This window comes from Physeter macrocephalus, chromosome 6 (genome assembly GCF_002837175.3).
Source record: "Physeter macrocephalus isolate SW-GA chromosome 6, ASM283717v5, whole genome shotgun sequence".
In the NCBI taxonomy this organism is placed as follows: domain Eukaryota; kingdom Metazoa; phylum Chordata; class Mammalia; order Artiodactyla; family Physeteridae; genus Physeter; species Physeter macrocephalus.
In genome coordinates this window covers 33,537,866-33,563,157 of record NC_041219.1, presented here as the reverse complement: position 1 = coordinate 33,563,157, position 25,292 = coordinate 33,537,866, and the positions used below count along the sequence as shown (strand labels likewise).

The 25,292-nt window shown below is 38.9% G+C and overlaps 1 protein-coding gene across 1 annotated transcript in view; it reads right to left on the bottom strand.

Annotated features, from left to right (window-relative positions):
• Positions 1-22,813: 22,813 nt before the first annotated feature.
• Positions 22,814-25,292, bottom strand: part of SLC17A8 (solute carrier family 17 member 8) — a 49,618-nt gene continuing 47,139 nt past the window's right edge. Inside the window, exon 12 of the mRNA XM_007103363.3 lies at positions 22,814-24,019. Within this exon, the coding sequence (XP_007103425.1) occupies positions 23,675-24,019 (345 nt within the window). The 3' untranslated portion in view covers positions 22,814-23,674. The remainder of the gene's footprint in view (positions 24,020-25,292) is intronic.

Genomic DNA, 25,292 nt, shown 5'->3' with positions numbered 1-25,292 from the left:
TTGCTTTTAATACTGGAAAAGGTTATTGAGGCTAAGTATCTGTTAACTACGTTGCAAAAACATTCCCCTAAGCAGTCATACATTTCTTAACTTAAATATAGTGTCTTTCTTTGGGTAAAATGATTTCCATTTTTCTGCAGTCAAGTCTACCCATTCTTTCTCCTTATCGCTCTTGTGTTTATGTTTTGCTTAGGAAAGCTGTTCTAATTTTCAAGATTTAAATATGTTGTCATGTATTTTTTTCCTAATAATTTCTTAGTTAAACATATCCCATTAATCTGAGACTTGGTGTTAAATTATGATCTAAACTTCTTATTTTTTTCCAAATCAATATTCAATAATCTCTCTTTTCTAACACTATGGAAATGATAATTTTACCATAGACTAAATTCCATAAATGTATGCCTCTCTTTCCAAATGTTATCTTCTGTTTCATTGACCAAATAATCTATTTCCACATAAGTGTCACATTATTTTAATTAAATTGCCTTATAGTATGTTTAGAAATGTGGTGAAGTGAGAACCTCGTTATTCTTCTTTCTTAAAAATTTTTTATTCTGTCCCAATTTTTTCAATCAGATGAACTTTAAAATCAGTTTATTAGTTTTCCTTTTAAAAACATCCAGCTGTAATTGTTATTGGGATTTAGTTAAATTAATATTGTTATGAAATTCAGCCTTCCCATCCAGATCTATTTTTTCAGACCTTCTTTTGTGTCCTTTAATAGAGCTTTCTGTACATTTCTTGTTAAGTTCATTCATAGATATTTTATAGTTTTTATTACTCTGTACAAATCTTGTTAGTTTTTTTGATACACATTTTATAGTTTTATTGTAAGATAAACAGGAGTTTTATATTTTCTAATTGGTCATCACCGATACACAGAAAAGACATGGTTTCTAGCTTTTTGTATGCTCATGTATGTGACCTTCTGAATTTTTATATGTCTTACTAGCTTTTCCATTGTTTTTCTTGGATTTTTAAAAATAGTATATCAGCTTTTGACTAAAAATGACAATTTCATCTCTTCCACTCAGATATTCATACCTTCTTCTTTTTCTCATTTAACTGTATTTTTTAAGCCCTCCAGTTTAATGTTGAAATGAAGCAGTGATAATATGCCTCCTTGTCTTTTTTCTGACTTTGATAGTAATTCTTCTGATGTATCACCGTTACATATAATAATTTTTTTCTAACTCTAGTTTTGCTAAGAGATTTTATCAGGAACAGGCATTGACTTTCATCAAATGCTTTTTCAGGATCTATCAACTTCCATCTGCTAATAAATAGCTTTCTGAATGTCGAAGCATCCTTGTATTCCTGGGATAAACCCTACTTTGTTGTGATATATACTTTTTTCTACATTGCTAGACTTAATATGCTGATGTTTTAGTTAAGATTTTTTTTCGTGCATTTATAAATGGGGTGGGTGTAAATTTTCTTTTGTGCGTATGCTCTCTGAGCTCTCTCAGCATTCTCAGCTCCAAGCCCACTCTTCTATACTTTGATTTGTGATGCTGGGGCTGGAAACCCACAAACCACATTTCTGCTTTGCCAACTGGTTTCTTCTTAGTCTTTGACTAACAAAGGCTAGGAGAGGAAGAAGGGACTTGCTCCTTCCCGACAGCTTGCTGTGATTTCCTGTCTGCTTCCTTTTCCCGTGCGCAGTATCCTGGCAACACTTCTTCACCCAGCCAGGGCAGTTTCTTCCCATACCAACAGCTGAATCCAGTTTGTTGTTTTTCTAACACTTGCAGAACCAGCCTCAGTATCCACCACGCCCCTCCATCCCCACCACTCAGATACACCAGCACAGATGTGGCAGCAGTCTCTCTTCAGAGGCCTGAGTTTCCGTTCATGGGGATCCTTCTCTATACTTCTATATTTTAATACATTCAACTTCCTTTCTTTATTCCTTCACACTCTAGTGTGTAAACTGCTTTCTGCAGCTGCTACAATTCTGATACCTTAGACTTCTCTTTCTATCCTTTTGGTTACCTGGGTAACAACTGTACATCTGCTTATCAATTCCTTCCATCATTTTCAGCAATTGGCAAGGTTTCTGTCTCTGGCTGGACCTTCATTGGTCCGCTATGCTTGTCTGGCTTTGGGTCTGGTAGCCTCTTTGAATGAATTAGAAAGCTTTTCATATTTTTTCCATCTGTAATTTGAAGTTCAATAAAACTTTCCTATAGGTACTTCTGGGCCTGTTGCCTTTTAATAGGTATATATTGAAATTAATTTTCAATTTCTTCTATGAATATCGGTCTGTTTGATTTTTCTATATCTTCTTGAATCAATTCTGTTAATCTATATTTTCCAAGAAAATCATCCATTTCAACTTTATTTTCAAATTTGTTCCTATTAAGCTGTTCACAGTATTCTCTTAAAATGTTACTATCACTCATATTCGAATTTGCCTGGTTATAGAATTTTAGATTCAAAATCAAATTCTTTCAGGTCTCTGAAAATTTGGTCAGTTGTCTTTTAGCATTCTGCCAGTGAGAAGTCTGTTACTACTCAGCTTCTCTTTCTTTTGTAGAGAGAGCTTCCCTTTCTCTTTTCTCCCTTTGTAGAAGTTTTCCATTTTTTTCTTTATTCTTTTAGAGTTAAGAATTTTCACAGAGTGGATTTGGTTGCATTCGTTCTGCTTGTAATTCTTTGGGCCCTTTCAGTGTAAGACAAAGTGTTTATTCAGTTCTAGAGTTTTTTTCCAATTGCTTTGATAATCTTTGGTAATTTCCCCTCTGTGTCTGGAAATCTTATCATATGAATATTGGATCAACTTCCGCTACCACCACTGATGGAGTAACAGAGACTGAATATATGCTCTTGCCCTAAACAACTAGAAAACTAGACAAAATATATGAAACAAAAGTTTTTTTTTTTTTTAGACATGGATAATAGAATTCAGGACTATCATCCCTGAGAAAAGTGAAAGAAATGAGGTGAGCCTTATGATTGGCCAAACTTCTTCAGGGAGGCAGTTTCCAGGCCACAATGCAGGGAGGATATAGCCAAACAGAGCTCACTTGGCAATCTGGCTGAGTTGGGGAGACAGAAGTCAGAGTTTGGGGAGGTACTATTCCTCAGCTATCAGATTGATAAAAATTAAAAATTATGACCACATTTTCTGTTAAGAAGAAGACTGTTGAAAAACAGGCACTCTCATATCCGCTGGTGGGGATACAAATGGTAAAATTCTTCACGAAGAAAATATGGCAACACATTACAGTAACTACATATGTGCTTATCTTTTGAACCAACAATCCCAATTCTAGAAATCTACCTTGAAGATACACCTTCAACAATAAAATATATATATATACATATACTCATTTGGTTATCCATTGCATCGTTGTTTACAACCGCAAAATACTGAACAACCTAAATGCTCAAATATAGGTAACTAGTTGGATGAACTATGACACATTCACACAACGAAAAGTTATGCTGCTATAAAAAAGAATGGGAAGGTTTCTATGAGCTGATACTACTATGAGTAGTCTCCGGGATATATTGCTAAATGAAAAAGAAGCCAAGTACAAAAGAATGTATATAGTGTGCTACCTTTCCTGTAAGAAAGAAGTGTATGAGAAAACATACATGCCTCTGTGCAAAAGAAATACAGGAAAGATAAACCAGGAAATAATTAGATTGTTACCCGTGAGGAGTGGATGGGATAAGGTGGAAAGAATGGGGGAAGGGGTTTGGGGAAGTAGGGATGAGGTAGGTAGTAATACTTCCTTTGGACAGCCTTGAATCTTAGGACATACCTTTTGGACAGCCTTGACTCTTAGAATCATGGTAATATTTCATATGACAAAAATAATCAATTAACATCAACTCATCATAAGATGAGTGTATGAATGAGAGCAGGGGGGCAGTGGTCAGAGGTGGGGAACCCAAAATGGAATACAATAGTAACAAGTGAATCTGTATTACAGGTGAATAATATAGCCACACTTGCTGCACCCCTGTGAAGCCAAATCAGAATCCAAACCATACAGCAAGGATTTACTGTTCAAGCCTAAGACTGCCTTTTAGCCAGAGACCTAACTTTGTCCTCATGCTTTTCTATGCCTGAATGCCTGGAGCCCTCCAATAGTTTTACTGGGTTTCAGTTATTTGTAATCATCCTAAATGACATCCTTAGTTAGCATCTGGAGAAACTGTAAGTTTAAGGAAACGTCCATTATTTTTAGATTTGGCTCTTAGTTTTAGAAATACCTACTGTTGGGCCCAGGACCATGCCCTGCCAAACTGGAGGCAGAGAAGGAAAGAGACGGACATAGGGTTGGTGGAACAGGAAATTCTTCTCCTACGAAATAAAGGGCACTGAGGTGGATGAAAAGATTTCATAATCATCAGTTTCTACATGACTTTCAAATGCTCTTCATGCTCATTAACACAGATTAATTATAGTTAGCCTTTTCAGTTTAATCAAAGTTAGAAGAGAAGCAGACACAGGATTTAAAAGCCTGGTGAGAAACTGAATAAGTGAGTGTTTAAGTGACTCACCGTTGGGGACCTTCAACTCTCAGCTTATCATCATAATGTGTTAGGTATAATGCTGAGAAATGATCAATAATCAAGAAGTCATTTTTTTTAACCTTTAAAAAATACTGACCTGCTGATTTCATGTTTAGTGATTTCTCTTGAGGAAATCATCAGTCACGCACAAATATTTACGTACAAAGATTGCAGCGTTATTTTTCATAGCATGAAAATAGAAATGATATACACAATAGAGCAATAACTAAAGACATTATGCTGCAGCTATACTGTGGTACATTATGCATCTATTAAAAATCCTTCCCAAACCACTTAATGACATGGGGAAATACTCAGAATATTAGAAAAATAATGCTACAAGCAAGTTTGGTGGTATTATGCTGCTTCCTAACAGAGAGATGCTGGGTATCAATAGCTCAGAGGTATTATCATTACGTTAGGCTTTTTTAAAATGCAGAATATGTATCCTGTACAGTTAAAGCAATATATGTGTGTGTGTGTGTATACATATACATTGCTCTATATGTGTATTTATATTTTTTGTATGTATGTACATATATACACTCATAGAAAAAAAGCCTAGAACAAGGAAGAAAAAAATGACTAGATGGCAATACAGGGAAATATTAAAGATAAAAATGATTATCTTTAGGTAATAGAAACTGTGGATAATTATTTTCTTATTTATATTTTAGATATTTCCCAGATATCCTGCATTAAACATGAGTTACTTTTACTAATTCTAAGTTTCCTATTGCTCAAGCCAATGATCCTAGAGCCATCTTGACCTTTTTTCTCTAAAATCCCATATCCAATCCATCAGCAAACCTGTCAACTCTTCCTTCAAAGAAGTTCTGAATCTATTTGCTCACTAACCTCCTCCCCTTATGATGGTCCACATCATCATCATTGGCCGCCTGGATTTCTACCACAACCTTCTTTCTGGTCTTTCTGTTTCCATACTTCCCCCCCACCCCCACCCCAGTCTCCAGAAGGACCAGAAGGAGGGGTTATAAGAGAAAATTACAGGGAGTAAAACAGAGTCCACTTAGAGCAACAAGCTAAAATATAAAAGAGGAGCATTTCTAATGGGGGAATTGCAGGAAAGACTGATAATTTGAAGGCACTCTGACATCACATACGAAGTTATAGTCGTACTCTGTGTTTAAATTACACACTCCATCTCCCATTATCCACACAAAACACATAGCAAAAATCTCTTATCCATAGTAACCTTGAGTAGTGGTGCTTTGGGTTGCTTGTGGTCAATCCATTCGGATCTAGCACAGAAAAAGTAGGAGACAAGATGACACATGAAGAGCAGGGAAGAAACTGGAGTAAGAAGTGACCAACAGGAGTCCTCAGAAAGCTTGGGTAGGGTGCTGAATTTCCTACACCCCATGCAATGGGGTCTGGAGACATTTTATTCCTAAATGAACAGAAAAGGGGACCTCAAAAGTCTGGGGAACTTAAGGACACCCACTCAGGCATTTATGTTACATTAATATAATATCAGGAAAAAGATGGGCTGGACAGATGCCATTTCTACTTTGTTTTCTAATTGGCTTCGTGTGAATATCTCATAAGTAGAGGTAGTATCTCATTCATCTTCATATGCCCTACACCTACCACAGGACCTGCCACAAAACAGGTCTCAGAAAACAGCCATAAGATGAATGGGAAGGAAGGAAGGAAGGAAGAGAGGGAGGGAGGGAGGGAGGGAGCAAGGGAGCAAGGGAGGGAGGGAGGGAGAGAGGAGGAAAATGAATGAATGAATGAATGAATGAATGAACAAACAGATAACAATAAAAATAACTAGTACTGCTGGAGCATTTTCTTACCACGTACTATTCTAAGTGCTTTCATGTATTAATTCATTGACTTGAGATTAGAATTCAATTCCCCTGGGGTTTATGTACCTTGTCTATTTTCGTTATCAGCTTCACCAGTGATCAGATTCATGGTGCAAAGAAACTCTCTAATGAGACCAATAAAAAAAGCAGATGTCCTTAATTAAAAGGAGGATGCTCATCAAAGCTGTTCTTACATAAGTTGTCCAGGTGCTGCTGGCTTCTGAAAGTGCATATGAGCACAAGAGGCTAGAAACTCTGAGGGGATGTCCTCATTATTCCATTATATGAACAACTAGAAGTGACAGGCTAAGTCAAAGCAAAGTAATTACCCTGTTAATTTAGGCCTCCTCCAAAGCTGCTTGTCTTGGCAGTTGTCTTAGTTCACTAATAATAAACCTAACATACTTATATTTTTTCCCAAAAAGTCTTGAGTACATTCTCTTCCATTTAGTCATTTGAGTTAATTGAGCACCTACTATGTGCCAGGCACCATTCTAAGTGCCTGAGTAGAGCAGTTATCCAAACAAAGTCACTGCTCCCATAGAGATCACATTGTCTCACAATTGAGACAGCAGAACAGTAATCCCCATCTTACAGAAAAAGAACTTGGGGCTCAGAGAGATTAAGTAACTCTGACCATGATCAAATGGAGAGATAACAGCACTAGATTCTGATTCTTGATACTTAGAATTTTAAATATTTGTATCTTTTTTTTTTTTTTTTTTTTTTTTGGTGGTACGCGGGCCTCTCACTGTTGTGGCCTCTCCCGTTGCGGAGCACAGGCTCCGGACGCGCAGGCTCAGCGGCCATGGCTCACGGGCCCAGCCGCTCCGCGGCATGTGGGATCTTCCCGGACCGGGGCACGAACCCGTGTACCCTGCATCGGCAAGCGGACTCTCAACCACTGCGCCACCAGGGAAGCCCTTAAATATTGTATCTTGTACAGAGTGATTGTTTTGATGAAATAGTTTAAAGTATTTTGGTTCCTCCTCAGGCTGTAAAATATTTTGCCATGTGTCGCACGCACACTGTGAAGGTTTTTGAACCCTGCATTCCCTTGTGGCAGTGTTGCTTAGAAGATTTAATGGGGAGATGCCTACTACAAAGCCACTGGCATCCTTGATTCCTCTCTCTCTATCAAATCCCTCAGCAAATCTTATCCAGAACCCAGTCACTTCCTTCTCCCTCCACTGCTACCACTCTGGTCTAAGCCATCATCATCTCTTGTCTAGATCATTGAAGGAGGCTCCTATCTGGGGTGGCCATCCTTCTCCCCCTTCACTTTCCTCACCACAACAGCCAGAGGGGTACTTTCAGCGTGTAAATCTGATCCTGTCACTCCTCTACCCCAAATCCTACAAAGAGTCCCCCATTTCACTGAGAGTAAAAGCCAACTAATGTCTTTACAGTAACCTACAAGGCCCTGCACAGACTGGCCCCTGTTTCACCTGACCTCACCTCCCACCATTCTCTGCTGTCACTCTAGCCATTGTCATCATACTGACCTTCTCACTGTCTCTCAAACCCATAGGGCATGTTTCCATCTCAGAGCCTTTGCACTAGCTCTTCTCTCTGCCTCAAACATTTCACCGCAGATATCTGCATCTTCAGCTCCTTCAAGTCTTTGCTCAAGTATTACCTTAATAAAGCTTGCCCTGATCACTCTATTTGATCTTGCCCCTTAGCTTGTTCTATTTATTTTCCTCATCACACATTATCACTTTCTTAAAAAACTGCATAAATTGTTTCTATATTATGTTCATTGTCTTTCTTCTCCCACAAAGGCAGGAATTTTTCTTCCTTTTTTTTAACATGTCCCAGAGGTTAGACTAATGAAGGTACCCAGTAAATATGCATTATCCTTATCATTATTATTATCATCATCATTATTATTTGTGAATGTCAAGGGGCAGGAACTAAGAGACTTTTAGAGAAAGAGGTTTTCCCACCTGGAAATACTAGACTTCGGAGAAAGAGATCAAAGATGTTCATGGTCCAAATAATGAGATTTGAATCCTAGCTCTGCCATTTACTTAAAGTTTGGGGCAAGTTAGCCTCTGTGAGTCTCATGTCTCTTGAATGTAGAAGGAAAAAATAATACCTATCTCAAAGGTCACACTACTGATGAAGCGATGTAATATATGTATAGAAAATGTCCAGTGTAATCAGAGTACAATTAATGTGAACTCTCTCAAATTAGTGCTAGTTTTGTTTCACTTTGGCAGGTTCTTATTTAACAGTGTGGCTTACTTCCCCTTTTGGAGCCTCATTTCACACAACTATATAATAAAAAGTTCATTGAGATGTTCTCTCTCCCTGGCTTGGAGAGTTCCAAGGGGGCTGGTGGGAACATTGGGCCTCACAAGACATTGCTTCTCTCTTCCTGATGGGTTAGCTAATCTGCCGCTGTTCGTTACTGAGCCTTTTAAAAGTCAACAGATAATAACAGGAGATAAATAAAACCTTTGTCACTTACTGCTGCCTCAGTTTTACACAAGTGCTGCCAAAAACAGTTGCAACAGGAACCTTTGAACAGTAGTCCAGTCAAATGGTATGTGCTGATAAACATTTGTTTAGAATGAAGCTTTTTTATTTTTCCTGGAATTTCTCGGTAATTAACCAACTGCATTAACCAAGATCCTTTTAGACAGCTGTTTAGGGGAGTTGTTCCCAAACTTCTTACCACGAGGCACCCCCCCTTTCCCCATAACCAACGCCCGCCCACGACATAAACCGAAGTTTCTGAATTTTTTTTCTACCAAATAAACTGATGCATCTAAGTGACAATGCCTGTATTTTTTTACATTAGTCAAACTAATAAGTATAGTCAAAGACTTATGCTCACTAGAACTTTCGATCAGCATGAGTTAGACATACTTTCATACTGCATGGGTATCCTTCCAGTCAAAAACAAAGAAATTTGATATTTTAGATAGCCTGAGCAGCCTAATTTGAAGTATATTCATTCTGCATATATTTAATGAACATCTATTATCTGGCAGATGCAATTCTAGGTGCTGGAGATATAGCAGTGAACACAACACATCTAAGTTCTTACCCTCTTGGAGTTTGCATTTTAATGAAGATAGAGAATAAGCAAGATAAATAAATAAAATATATAGATAGAATAAGTTCTAAGGGAAACAAAGCAAGGAGGGAGATGGGATGTGAAAAGCACAGTGTGGGTACAGGGATGTTCTTTTCCCAAGAAGTTGATATTGGAGCAAAGAAGATCTGGAGGAGGGGACAGAGTGATCCATTGAGATCCCTGGGAAAAGAGGGGCAGGCAAGAACAGGCCCCGAGGAGACAGCATGCCCAGTGTGGCTGAATATTAACTGGAAGGCAGGGCAGCTGAGACAAAGGAGGGAACCAGGAGACACAGAACAGACTGAAGAAAGTCTCAGAGTTTGTGCTCAGGATTGTCTTTTACTATGAGTGAGAAGGGAGCCACTGGAGCATTTTGAGAAAAGGAAAGGCCTGATCTTCCATTTTAATGGCATCATTCTAACATTTGTGTGAGCCAGAGGGATGTTTCCAGTAGTATCCTTGAAATATTGAAGATGGCTCATGAACGTAGTAAAGGCAATCTGAAAACTGCAGGGCTTAGGCACTATTCATAAAAGGCAAAAAGTAGAAATAATCCAAATAACTGATGAATAGATAAACAAAATGTGGTATATCCATATATTATTCAACCATGAAAAGGAATAACGTGCTGATATATGCTACAACATGGATAAACCTTGAAAACAATATGTGAAATGAAAGAGGTCCATCACAAAAAGCCATATATTATATGACTCCATGTATATGAAATGCTCACAATAGGCAAATCCATAGAGATAGAAACTAGATTAGTGGTTGCCAAGAGATGGGGAGGGGGGAATGAGGAGTAACTGAATGGGTACAGGGTTTGTTTTGGAGTGATAAAAATATTCTGGATTAGACAGTGATGTTGGTCGCACAACCTTTTGAATATATGAAAAGCCACTGAATTGTGTACATTAAAAGAGTGAATTTTATAGTACATGAATTATATCTCAATTTAAAAAATAAAGGATTTAGGCTTTTGGAAACTGGTACCAGGTAAATGTCTTTTTCTCTCTGCTCTTTGCCCTGTCACTCAGGTAACACACAGCGCTACGTGAATTTAATTCTGTGAAATTGGTCAATATAAATGCTCACCGGAATAATTTTTTTTTTTTTTTTTTTTTTTTTTTTTGGGTACGTGGGCCTCTCACTGTTGTGGCCTCTCCCGTTGCGGAACGCAGGCTCCGGACGCGCGGGCTCAGCGGCCATGGCCCACGGGCCCAGCCGCTCCGCGGCATGTGGGATCTTCCCGGACCGGGGCACGAACCCGTGTCCCCTGCATCGGCAGGCGGACTCTCAACCACTGCGCCACCAGGGAAGCCCCGTCACTGGAATAATTTAACCCAGGAGAGTAAGATCACCCTTCTCTTCCAGCTGGGACACTACTGACCCATCATCATGAGTTGTGTCTTGCTTCTTTTTTCCAAATGCCTCTCACATCTACCCTTGACTTTATGTCCCCATCACCATGACCCTTATCCACTTCACCTACAGAACAATCCTAAGACATCACTTTTATCACTCCTGTGCCCCACTTAAGAATATAAAGTTGCTTTCTTTAATGATAAGATTTCCCATATCAGAGTATATATTTGCTGATGAAAAAAAAGATTCATCCTTTTACTATGATATTGTGTCACTTCTGCCTTAAAGGTGGACTTTAGATGCTGAAATGTTAGAAGATGTCTTGCTGATTTACATGGAAAATGGAATACAGTATTTCAAATCAGCTAGTTTGGAAAATTGAGGAAGAATGGTCAATGTACCAACCTCTTATCAAATCAAGTTCACAAGCCTATTCCTGGCATTACTCATTTGGCAACACCCATTTCCTTTCCCTCTTGCTCCTCCTAGGTCCACTCTGACAGGGAGGTCGTCTTCTTTCCTCCACATCTCTAAATCTTGCCTTCTCTTTAATACCCAGCCCTGGTTCCTGCTCTTCTCTGAGGTTTTCAGGCTAGGCCAGTGGCCCTTCCCTTTGGCTGCTCTTTGGGATCCCTTGGCTTTTCCAGTTGTCTGGAGTGCAGCCTGGGCATCACCCCACAACCTCCAGGTGGTTCTAAAGTGTTGCCAAGGTTGAGGACCATTATGGTAGACATATTCTCATCCCCGAACATATAGGAATAAACAAGACAGACAAAGCCTTAGCTCCCGTAGAACTTAATACTCCAGTGGGAAAATAAGCAATAAGCATATTTTTAAAAATAAGGTAATTTCAGAGAGTGATAAATAAAATAGACAAAAGCATATAAATAATAAAGAGTTGCTAAGAAAGTAGAAGAGGCAACTTAAGACATTCTGAGGGTTCTCATATGTAGAATATAAAATAGTCAAACTCGTAGAAGCAGAGTGGAATGGTGGTTACCAGGGGCTGATTGCGGGGGGTGGTGGGGGATGAGCAGGTGATGGTTAAAGGATACAAAATTTCAGTTATGCAAGATAAATTCTGGAGATCTACTATACAGCACAGTGCCTAGCCAACTATATTGTACTGTATCCTCAACATTTACTAAGTATAGATCTTATGTTAAGTGTTCTCACCACACACTAATAATAATAATAGGGGTGAGAGAAAACTTTGGGAGGTGATGGATGTGTCTGTGACACTGATGTTGGTGATGGTTTCAAGGGTGTGTACTTCTCCCCAGACTCATAGAGCTGTATACATTAAATATGTATAGCTTTTTAATATGCCAATCATACCTCAATAAAGTATTTTTCTAAAAATATATATTCTTAGTGACATTTAACTAAGACCTGAGTGCCAAGAAGGAGCCAAGATATGAGGAAGGAGCATTTGAGACAGAGAGAACAAGGTGAGGTTGTTTGAGTGACAGAAAGGAGGGCAATGAACAAAGGGAAGCGTGGAACAATACAAGATTGAAAAGGAAGTCAGATGATGTAGGGACTTGGGGGCCATAGTGAAAATTTTGTTTTTATTTAATTGTGATAAGAAGGTTGCCTGCAAAGATGAGATCACTATAATCTTTGCAACCCTGCATGGATGTCCCTTTGCAAGGTGATTTTGAGGCTCCTCCCATCAAGACGTGAAGGCTATCTTCCCTCTCCTTGAACTGGGACTGGCTCTGGAACCAAGAGAATCTGGAAGAAGTGACATTGTGGGGTATCTGAGACTTGGCCTCAAGAGACCCCTACAGCTTCCATTCTCTCCTTTTTATAATGCTGCCCTGCCTCCACCATATAAAGAAGCCTGGTCTAGCCGACTGGAGGATGCGAGGCCATGTGGTGGAGAACATGGGCACCACAGGCAACAGCTAGCGCCAACGGCCAGTAAGGTCATGTAGGTCATGCAAACCAAGTCAAGCACAAGATGTCTGTAGTCACAAGGGTGACCCCAGGGGAGACCAACAGAACGGCCTGGCTGAGCCCAGCCAAAATCACTGACACTTAGAGCTGTGAGCCAGTACATAGTTTTGTGTTTCAAAATCATGAAAATTTAGTGGTGGTTTGTTCTGCAGTGATAGACAAGTAATGCAGAAATCTCTGGAGTTTTAAATAAGGAGTGAAATAACATTTGTATGTTTTACAGACCAATTTCATCCCAAATACATTGATGAATCCATCCACAAAAGCTATGGTCTTCAATCTCTCTAAGAAGATAAAAATATTATGGCCTTCATTAGAGAGAGAGTGCAGCTCACAGGGCTATGTTGGACCACTGGGGCCTTAAACCCTTCTCTACAAAATGAAATCTTATCCTCAAGCATATTAAAACCGTGTGAAACCACAAACACTGGACAAAAAAGAGCCAAAAGTCATTTGATTCTTTACCCCATTTCAGCCAAAAATAGAATGAGAGAAATTTTGATGAAAACCAGGATCACATTTTAGACCAGAACTCATTATGAAATGTGTTGCTAAAGAAGATTAAAAAGGAAGAATCTGCAAACCCCAAACGATGGAGTTTCAATTCCATGTTATGTTGAAATAATCAAGGAAGCATTACATCATTCTTAAAAACGTGAAAGACTGAAAGATGATTTTTGAACATGCATTCTTGGGAACAACTTTAAAACAACCAGCACTGTCAAAATATAAAAAGCTATTTGTGAAAAAAAAAATTTGTAATTAGTGAAAGCCAAGATGCTTGCTCTTGCTGTGCATAATTATTTGATCTGCAGAGAAATGGGATTCATTTTGGTTATATAAATAGCATTATTTTTAATGGTTCTTTAAGTGATAATATTCAACCAGCCTTTATGGCTATTTATTCACAGTACCTCATAGTATTTTCCATTAATTTCTCAAGGATGTCAACATTATCTTCCTGGGGTGCTCATCATCATGCTTTAGTACATATCACGGTCAAATGTTACATGGCTTGAAAGAACACTAAGCAAGTACTTTCAAAATGAGTTCATCTACTTAATGCCAATATCTTATAATCACTACTGGGAACAGTGGGAAAAGATGGTAGAGAAATAAATTGGAGAAGTTCCTGCCTACATGACTGCCCCAGCATTCCACACCAAGCTTCCCCAGTGGGTCTATTACAGTAGAGAAAGAAGAAGAAAGGGGGTATGGAAAAGGACCAGAAAGAAGAGAGAAGAATCCAAAGGAAGGAAGGAGATGGGAGAGATGGGAAATATGATAGAAAATAAACAAAAGAAGTTAGATGAGGGAAAAAAGGGAATATGAGAATGCCAGGTGCTTGAGCTAGAGAATTAGGCTTCTACAAAGGGCATCTCAGGCAGTGACTACAAATTATTAGGTTTCCTTCAATTTAGCACCGGTAGGTCATTCTGGCAAATCTTCACCTCCTTTGGATCATGGACACCTTTGAGAATATGACAACAGTTATAGAAGATTACAGATAAGTCTTCTCTCCAGATGAAAGTGAACATATACAACTTACCATTTAGTTCATATTTTCTGGGGGTGTTTGTGGACCCCAAGCTGAGAAGTCTGCAGGTCTCGGGTAGCTACACCACACCAACACAATCCAAAACAGTAGTGGCTTTACCGGCTTCAGGATCTGACTTTAATCGCTCCTCCTTTCCTGTAATATTCTCTCCGTATGGCATCTGTGGCAAAGTTAGAGCTTCACCAGCAAAGGCTCGGCCTTCTCTCCCAGTTTTGATAGGGGAGTTTAGTTCTGCTCAGCCATAAGCCTGACTGAAAGGTGGCTCCATCCACCCCCACCCGAGAAAGTTGAGGAGGAAAGGGAAGTGGATCCACCTGGCAGCAACCCTCCAGCTTGTTTGCCTGGATTCTACAAATGTTACTATACAGATGGCTGAAAGGGTCAAAGGTCTCTCACATCCATGGTATATCTAAGTTATTTGACTTCACTTGAACTTATTTCAGAATCCAGACATTATGAGTAGATATGTATATGTGGAGTGATAAAGATAATTCATTTATCAGGACCCCAAAATGGAGGCCACCCTAGGGACCCCACCCATACCACAAACTCAAACCTGTCAGTCTGCACTTAACAGGACACACCTGTCAAAGAAACCTAACACCAATCAATCCTCCAACGCAGCTTTAGCGAGCTCACCTCACTCTAGAAAATAGGACCTGCTTATTACAAAATCCCCGACCTTCTAGCCAAGCTCACCCTGCTTCCCCGTTGCCTCTTCTAACAGTCTGTAAAATTCTCTCTTGCCCAAAATCCCTTGGAAGATTGCTTCGCTGCTAGTGAGCATTGAACTACCCCGCAATCCATGGGTTGTTTTCCCTTGAATAAAGGACACCAAAGTTGTTACTAAATTGTTTTAGTTTTGTCATTTGATGGGGGGTGGGGAGGGGGAGAAGGGGGAGGGGGAAGGGACAAAAGGAGAGAGAGAAGAAAGAGGTAATATTACTTTGTGCTAGTTCTGTGTTTGAAGCGCTTTCAAGTTGTGGGATTGTAGTCACCTATCCACTTCAAATGTAACTTTAAAGAAATGCATTTCAAAGCCACCTTGAAATGTGGCCACAGTTCTGCATTATCTGCTCTGTTATTGTTGCTAATGAATTTAACTAACCAGGTACTAACTGAATGATAAATGATATAGAAATGGTAAGTCAGGTGAATTTTCCCTTGAAAATATTTCTTACAGATGAAGTCAAGGATTTATAATCAAGAACTCCTGTTTATAATAGTGAAAAATTAAAAATTGCCTAAAACGTCTAACAACTGGTCTAGGCACATAATATGAAATAATACCATTCAGCCATTTAAAAAAATCATATTCTCATTGGTTTGAATGTGGAGCAATGGGAACTCATATTCATAGATAGTGGGAAAGTAAAATGGCAGAACCACTATGGAAAAGTGTTTGGTAGCTTCTCACAAAAGGTACATGTACACCTTCCCTATGACCCAGCAATTTACTTCTAGAGAAATAAAAACATATGTCCACAAAAAGACAAGAGTGTTTACAGCAGCTTTATTCACAATAGTCCTCTCCCCCCAAAATTGGAAACAATCCAATGGCCATAAATAGGAGAACACATTTTGATACAGCCATACAACGTAATATTACATACCAATAAAAAAAGGAACTAGGGATAAACACAATAGCAAAGACCAATTTTTAAAATATTATACTCAGGGAAAGAAGTAGGATTCAAAAGAGTTTGTTCTGTATGATTCCATTTACATGAAGCTCAAAAATGGGCAAAGTTAATCCACATAATAGAAATCAGAATAGTGGTTACCATTAGGGAGAGGTATGCAACTATATGCACACACAAGTAAAAATCAATTGATCTATAAACCTAAGATTTGTGCTTTTTACTTTTACTTTTAAATTAAATTACTTTTTAATTTACTTTATGTAAATTATATCTCAGTAATTATTTTAAAATCAAGCTCCCAAAGAATACTTAAAACATAGGAATTTATTATATGAGGTTAACTGCAAAAAGAAGGACATAAAACTATATATTACAGTATGATCCCATGTTGTTCAAAAATATATATGTGAAAAGACTGGAGGCACATGTGCTGAAATGTTGAGTAGTTAAATGTGCTGCAATATTAATTTTTATTCCCATAAATACATTTTTCTCTATTTTGAAATTTTCTACAAGGGAGCATATACTACATTTTTTAGAAAAAATATTTTTTTAAGTTTTCTCTAATTACCCTCTCTTCCCCATTTTGAGCTCCAATCCTGTCCTTGGCCCTCATTTCTAACTTATTATAGTCTCCGAACTGACCTCCCCGACTCAAGATTCTCTCTATCTAGCCCAGTCTACTTCTCTGGATGTTTCTTCCTTTTTCATTTTTTAAAATTTTTATTTCTTTTGGTCCCACTGCACGGCTTGCGGGATCTTAGTTCCCAACCAGGGGTTGAACCCAGGCAATGACGGTGAAAGTGCAGAGTCCTAACCACTGGACCACCAGGGAATGCCCTATTTCTTCCTTTTTTAAAAAATAGAATTCTATTTTTCTGTCATGCATGCAATATCTTTTCTTCTCTTTCAGATTAAGTTTTGTTCACCTCCATGTGATGTTGGGTTTCTTCCAAGTACCTTCCTCCCTGCCTGTGTTGAGCTCTGTCTTTGGTGTTGGAAACTTTCCTGAACTCTCAGTAATCTTTGGCTGTCTACTCATGCTGCCAAATCCAATGGTCTGTTCTCAGTCTTCATCTTACTTGATCTAGCTGCCGCTTTGACACAACTGATCATATCTTAACCTTAACCTAATGATCACTCCTCCTCCGAGCCATTCTTTCTTCGCTTGGCCACAGGATGCCATCCTCTATGGGTCCCCATTCCCTACCCTGCCACCTCACTTTTCCATCTCTTCTGCTGACTCCTTCTCATCTTCCTGATATCTCTGTGCTGGAGTGCTCCCAGGGCTCAATCATGTTCAAATCTTGATGATCTCATCTAGTCTCGTGGCTTTAACTACCATCTGTGTGATGAGATGATGACTCACAAATGAACAGCTCCAGCTCTGACTTCTGCCCTGAATCCCAGACTGCATTCCAGTGTCCGCCTGATATTGTCACTTAGCTATCAATAGGCAAATAAAATTCCAAAATCAAACATGTCCAAAATTGCTGGCTCTTGATTCCTTCCCGCTCCAGTCCTGATCCTCCCCAGTCTTCTGCCTCAGCAAATGTTCCATCTTTCTTTAAAATACGTCCAGAACCTGACCACTTTTATTTATTTTATTTTATTTTTTTGCGGTACGCGGGCCTCTCACTGTTGTGGCCTCTCCCGTTGCGGAGCACAGGCTCCGGACGCGCAGGCTCAGCGGCCATGGCTCACGGGCCCAGCCGCTCCGCGGCATGTGGGATCTTCCCAGACCAGGGCACGAACCCGTGTCCCCTGCATCGGCAGGCGGATTCTCAACCACTGAGCCACCAGGGAAGCCCCTGACCACTTTTAAAAGACTTGGTGTTCTTTAAATATGCCAAGTGTGTTCCCACTTCAGGGACTTTGTACTTGCTTTTTTTTTAAATTCCTGGAACACTTTGCCCAAATAGGCTCCCGACTTGCTCCCTCACTGCCTTTACATCTCTGCTCAAAGTCCACTACATCCCTGAACACTCAGTATAACACCTCAAGCCCCACACTTCCTATCCCCTTACCCTGTCCTATGCTTGTCTTTAGCACTTAACCCCCTCCGACATACTATATACTGAACTTACTCATCAACCTGCTTATTTTCTGTGTCTGTCCTCTGGATTGTAAGCTCTATGAGAGCAGAGACTTATTTTGTTCATTTATTTTCTATCCCTAGTGCCTGGACCATTAGAGGTGCTCAATAATTGAAGTGCTCATCATAGATGCTAAATAATTGTAGAATGGCTGAATGAATGAGTGAATGATGGAATTTTTATTCCCATTGGTAGGGCTTGGTGGGTGGCCTCCACAGGAAGTGACTGGGCAGGGATCTACTTATTTTGATGGGGAAACCCCTAAAGGTCAATGGCTGTAAGCCTTTCTCTTAGAAAGTGAGTTCCCATCCCTCACCCTATGAATCCTTCAGTCTCCTGCCTAGACGATAAGAGCTTGACTACCAGCATTTTGGAAGCTCGGCCCATGAAGGTGGCTGAATGTTTTCAGTGTGCAGTATGCAAACTTTTAATTAATTTCCCTTTGTTTAATGCGGTTAATTCATTCATTCGTTTGACAAATACTTACCAAGTGACTATTAAGTACCAGACACTGTTCTAGATACTTGAGATTCATCAGTGAAAAAAACAGACTAAAATCTCTACTTTTTGGAGCTTCTATTCAGCTATGACAGGTGTTCTTGAATCCAGAGATGCCCTGTCCAGAAAATAAAGCTCCTGTTTTCCACCAGGTGTGGGGAGGGGCGGTTTCTTGGTTGAGCTCTGGAGTTATAACTACTCCTTCCATGCACTTTCAGTACGGTTGCTAAATCAGGCAATTCTAACTTTCAGCCAGTCCTTGTGTTTTCAGCCACCCCTCCTCAAATGTCATTCTATCCACTCACTCTGTCCTCCAGAGGTACCTGGCCCTGGTGCCTTCAATTTTGCAGCTTCTCCAGGGGTAGTAACACAAAACAGCTTCCTTCTTTTTTCACTTGGTTCTGCTGAAGTCAGTTAAGGCTCAGGTAGCCTCACTCAGCTTCCTAAATGTGATTTTCTTCTCCTTTCTCTTTGTACTGGAAAGTTCATGTGCTCTTTCATTCCTTTATTATAATCTTAGAAAGTAGGTAACTACCTACATTAATCTGCCATGTTTAATCTGCCAACCTGAGCATCACCTCCAGCGTAATCTTCCTTAAACACATCAGATTTTGAAGAATATATCCATTGAGCATCTATTCTGTGCAGGGCATATACTGAGATTCTGGACAGTGTTTGTGTTTCCATTCCTGGGATGCCTCGGAGAGATTCAGTCCTCTGGCGACACCCCTGTAACTCCCCAATACACACACACACACAATAAGCATTGGGTTCAGCCTTCCTATCTTACTATCTGGGTAGCCAGGGAAAATATAGAGGCCCCCTGGTTCTTACATCTTACTCCAGGCCAGCCGTTGGAGAAAAGAGGGATCTCAGCTGTTCATCGGGTTTTTCACCTGTCCCCGTACTGGGGTCTGGACTAAACTGCCAGAGCTCTCCCATCAGTTCGCTCACACCTTACTGAAATTCCTGGGACATTCTCCTGACTTTGAGAATTACCATTGTCTGGAATTTACTGCAGCCAGGAAAAGAAGTGGAGAACAGATTAAAAATTAAGAATTAAGATTAATATTTAATTGAGTTGATTAATATAATATTGTAAATTAATATACTTCAATTTTTAAAAAAGAATTAAGATTAAAATACAGCCATTAGAGTCTTGAGTTTAACTTCTCTCTTAAACATCATTTATTTATTAATAAATACTTGGGAATAAATAGTTGAACTTTCCTCATTGAGTTCCCATGAAAATTAAATGAGATATGCATGGAAAGGACTTAGCATAAGGCCCAGGACCCAGTAATAAATGAAATGCAAAGAAAAGTTCAGCTTCCCTAGCCCTTCAAATTGGTCCATGTGGCTATTAATGCCAAGTTTGAATCAGGCCAGAATCTATTGTATTCTAATGACTATCAATTCTAATAAAGATATAAATCTTCGTGGTTTCTCCTGGAAGGGGCCCAAATATCCCTTCCATACACGATTTGCTCCCTACAACTTAGTTCAGATCTCCCAGATCATCTGGGTGGCCCAGAATATCTCAGCCATTTCAATTGGTTTAAAGAGATCCCAGAATGCTAATGCCTTCAGGTTCCTGGAAAAATCAAACAAAAATCATTTCTGAAGAGGAAAAAAAACCACATTTTTTAAGCCTAAAATCATTTCTACAAACAAATCTTCAAATACGATTTTGGATACAATCAAAGAAAGCCAGGCACAGACTGAGATAATGTGAATAAGAATCAGCAAAACCAGTAGGAAATAGATACAGAATTACATGGTCTCCAGATATCGGCACTGATCAGACTTTAAAATAATTACCTTCTTGTGTTCCAGGAAATAAAATACAGGATTGAAAATCTCAGCAGAGAACTGGAAATATTTTTTTAAAGACATAGCAGAATTGAAAAAGAACCACTAAAGTCCTAGAACTAAAACTACAATAACTGAAATTAAGAACACAATGGATGGATTTTTACCAGACTAAACCTTGCTAAAGAGAGAAATAAAGAACTTAAAAAGTGAGTCAGAAGATCTCCAAAATAACAAAGACAGAGGCAAAAGGCTGGAAAATACAGAGGAGATGGTCAGAGTCCTACCCACAGTCCAGCATCCATTTAACTGGACTCTCAGGAAAAGCATAGAGATAGAAGGGAGAAAAGCAGTATAATAAGAGAGAATGGCTGAAAAATTTCCAAAACTGGTGTAAGACATTGAGCCCCAGACTGAAAATAAAATTAAACGGACTTGGCAGGGAAGAGAGAAAGGGCTACTTTTTAAAAAGTCAGAGGTGACTCCAAGATTTCTAGCTCCAGCAAAAGGATGATGTGATTAACTGAGATAAGAGACAGGGAAGGAAGGCTAGGTTTGTTGGGCTCAGAAGAAGTCAGTGTGAATTAGAAATAGTAGATTCCAATTTTTACCTGTTGAATTTAACATCCAGGCAGGGATAACAAATGTGTCATTATTTCTTGAATAAGTACTATTTTTCTTGTTATGTTCATGTTCCAAAACATGTTCCCATTCCTTTTTTTTTTATTCTTTAAAAAGGATGAAACTTTCTTGACCCAAGAATCCTCAGGCTTCCTTCTTTTCTTGCTAGAATCCATGGTTTGACTCCAAGAGCTGATATACGAATGGGTATTTGCAGCCAAATGTACAGTAACTTGCAAAGTACATCTGCCTGATGTTCAAATGTAATTATCTGTTCATTGCAACCTTCACGAAACCCATCACAACAAAATAATGTGTTTTCTAGTCTTTAACACCATGGACCCCATTTTTTTAATACTATAAGGGCAAGTGACAGGCACCCTGTCAAAAGTGCTTTGATTTATCGAAATGTGGAATTTCTACATATGACCCTGACGTCAAATATGGAGTAAATACAACTTTGTGTCACAATCTACAACATTACCTTAAGGACTACCATGAGTTTTAAAAATAGTTATTTGACTTCATTAACATAAGAAAAAATAAAACACTGACTACCATAAATTTCTCAATTTTTTTTTTTTTACTTAGAAAACAGCACAACTTTCACAATAAATCCTGTGACTAATGGGTGAAAATGACATGGCATGCTTTCTTTTCAACTGCAAAGTTCCCAAAAAGGTTAAAAGATAATAATGATGATGATAACTAATGTTTATTGAGCATTTTCTACATGACAGGAACTGTTCAAAGGAACTTACATGGATTCACTCATTAAAGAGATTTAAAGATATATAACATAAATGATATACTGATGACATAAATAATACTATTTAATGGAAAATCAGGCTTTTTTTCAAAATTATTCTTTTTATAAAATACACTACAGTTCTGCTGAGATATATATATATATATATATATGAGAGAAATTAGGAGAAAAAAACACTTTACAATAACAAACTACAAGTAAATCTATAATTTTTCCTGCAATATTATATTTTTCTTCTGAAGTAGAAATAAAACTTTCAAAAACAATGAACAGGGCTTCCCTGCTGGCGCAGTGGTTGAGAGTCCGCCTGCCGATGCAGGGGACACGGGTTCGTGCCCCGGTCTGGGAAGATCCCACATGCCGCAGAGCGGCTGGGCCCGTGAGCCATGGCCGCTGGGCCTGCGCGTCCGGAGCCTGTGCTCCTCAACGGGAGAGGCCACAACAGTGAGAGGCCCACGTACCGCAAAAAAAAATAATAATTATTATTATTTTATTTGCAAACAACCTTTTACATGCCAACATTAAGTTTTAAAATATCATTAACTTTTAAAATATATTTAGAGAGTATCCATGTTATTGCCTTATGCAAAGATTAATTTTTCAACACTATGGGTCTAGTTGTCCCAGATGTTTACATTCTAGTATTTCACTGTTTAACTAATGCTGTATTATTGTGGTTTCACTGAATATCATTCCAAGTAGAGTTATTAGGAATACTTCAATCGTAATTTTGTATAATTTGATCAAATTTCCTAATATCACCAGCAGAAATGGCTAAAGACATACATTTTTTAAAACAGAGGACTCTTCTAAGAGAATTTTACCTAATAAAACGCATGAACCAACTTCTTAAATTAGTAAACATCTTAAAGATTTACAAGTAATTTGGGACATTATTTAACCACATTCTTGATATTATGAAGGGTTGAAATTTAGTTCTTCTCAGCCATTCTGACCATCAGATTCCTGGAAATTTGCTGTGTTGCTTAGCTTTTTATTTTTCTTTGTTTAACCTATTTGAATCTCTCATATAGTCTGTGACCCTTCTTATTTAGAAAAACTATGGATTCACAGAATCATTTGGCTCTTCAGACCACCTAGGACCCTAAAGGTCTTTGAATCCAGTCTCTCACACAATATTTGAACGCTCTCTGCCACATCAATCCAAATGTTTTCCATCCCCCACGCCTGCCAAAATAGGGAATTATCCACAGGACAACCCACTCCATTTTCAGTTTTCATCATTAAAAATGTCTTCTCTAATCTGAAGTGAAACCGTCTTCTCCAAAACTGCCACCTATTTTGGACTCCACCAATCTCAGCACTGTCCCTGGCTGGATGACCTTGGGCAAGTCAATCTCCTGTTGCTTTCGTTTCCTTAGTTGTAAAATGGGGATAAAAAATGTATGTCATAGGGGTGTGGAGATTAAATGAGAATGTTATAAAGTACCTGGCACAATACAGGGCCTTTGTAGGTCGTGGCCTTTATTAGGAATAGGAAACCCTCCTCTGCGTGGCTGCTCTCAGAAATGTAGTAGCAACTATTGTTTTCTCTCCTCCAGGCCAAATATCCCCATTTCCTTCCATTTTTCTTTGAAAAACATGGTATTGCCTTTCTTATTTTTCTAGTCATTCTTTCCTGAATAAGTTTAGTTCTTAGAGAGAAGAGTCAACTGCCAATCAAAAAAATTATAGCCACCGATTTTATCAACTTAGAGCAGGTTGTCATTGCAAGATAATATCTATCTTTTCCCTATTGCTAAGTAAACCTCCTCTCCCCGTTCCCCCACATCCAGTGTCCCTAGAGTTGACCCTCTGGCAATAGAAAGCAATAGGAATGGATACTTTCTGGTTCTAAAGTGAGGAGGAACCAGAAGTGCCCCCTCAGACATTAGGATGTATCTGAGAAGTTTCCCTCTTCATTCTGGTAGGATGTCAGCTCTTCCTCATCAAGAGTCACTTCTCTCTGTCCTCTCCATTCCTCCCTTTGGACTTCACAATTCTGGGTGGTGGCTCCATACGACGTCTTCTTTTTGGGACTTGTGAAACTCTCAGGGTTGAGTTCTATCTCCTCTGCTAATTCATCTCTGTCAATGATTCCGCACTTCTCCTCAGAAAGGTTCTCAGGGTCAGCCCACTCCTGTTTCTCCCCAGAAGCAAAGACCCCATAGAAGATCACGCCACTGTAGTGCACCAGGGCAGCTATGAGGAACACATTCTGCCATTCCTCACGGGTCTAAACAAGGAAACACGGTACCAATTAATATTTTAACCAAAAACAGAGATTAACAGTATCTTCTGGAGGCCTCCACTGGGACAAAAGCACTTGGTCACCCCAAAGGCAAATGCTGTGCTTCTCAGGAGGACATGTGACAGAGTATGCCCAGGACCCAAATGGAATTTAAGTGTTTAAAAAAGGAAAGTTAAGACTACAATGAATATGCATTTTTTTTAATTTAGAAAAATATTTACAAAATAAACATCCTATAAATTCCTTGCTGCACCACTTCACAGCTCTTCTGAATATACAAGTGAGGTTTCCACTCACATAATAGGTTAAATTAAACTTGCTTTAGGAACCGACCATTGTAAATATCAGAGGTCTCCCTCTTGCTTGCTTTGGATACATGACAATTTGAGCCATGAAAATGCTCAGTATTGACTGTCAATAGCTTAATTATAATCATATTTTCTATGAAAATATACTGTATCAAAAATAACGGGAATTTGTGTTTAAAGTTAGGGGCAGACAGTATCTGAGATTTAATGATCATATTACCAATCCTTTCGTCTCATGAACAGACAAAGCATGGATCCTCTGCCTATAAAATCCCCAAAGACCACCTTCCTTTTCTATCAAAAGATAAGAAAAGTTATCCCACACTTTCCTCTCCAAGAAGCTGGGAGAATTTCTGAAGTCATATTTGCAATAGGCAATCCAACAACAAAAAATAGTTGGGGAGAAACTCCATGGTATCAAAAAATGTTTATTTGCAGAAAGCAGCATCTAAAACCCTTTCAAAGACAGAGATTAAGAAACCATGTGGCCTGTGACTGAACTCTGGATGGATCTGGGATCTTCCTGTGCCACCCACTCTAGTCTAAATACACAAATATTCAGTAACGACTTCGTGCCACACCCGCTTAGGTTCTTAGGAAGGGTCATTAATGTCTTGTTTATTTTCTTCATAATAAGGAAGTATAGCTACACTAATATTTTCATGCTGGAACATGCTAAATGGAAATGGGCTGTAAAGTTTAATTACTTATGATTATAAAGCAATCAGGTAATTTATTTACCCTAAGTTAATTACCTCCGTTTCTTCTTTGTATCTCTAAACAGTCTATGGTATTAACACCTCCCCTCCACACACACACACAGACCCCTTTTATTTCTCAATTTAAGAAACATAGACCCAAACATGAGTCAGCCCTGTTGCCACCAATAAAGAATAATTTTTTAAAAGACGAAGAAGAAATTAAAAAAAAAAAAAGAAGTTCAAGTGACT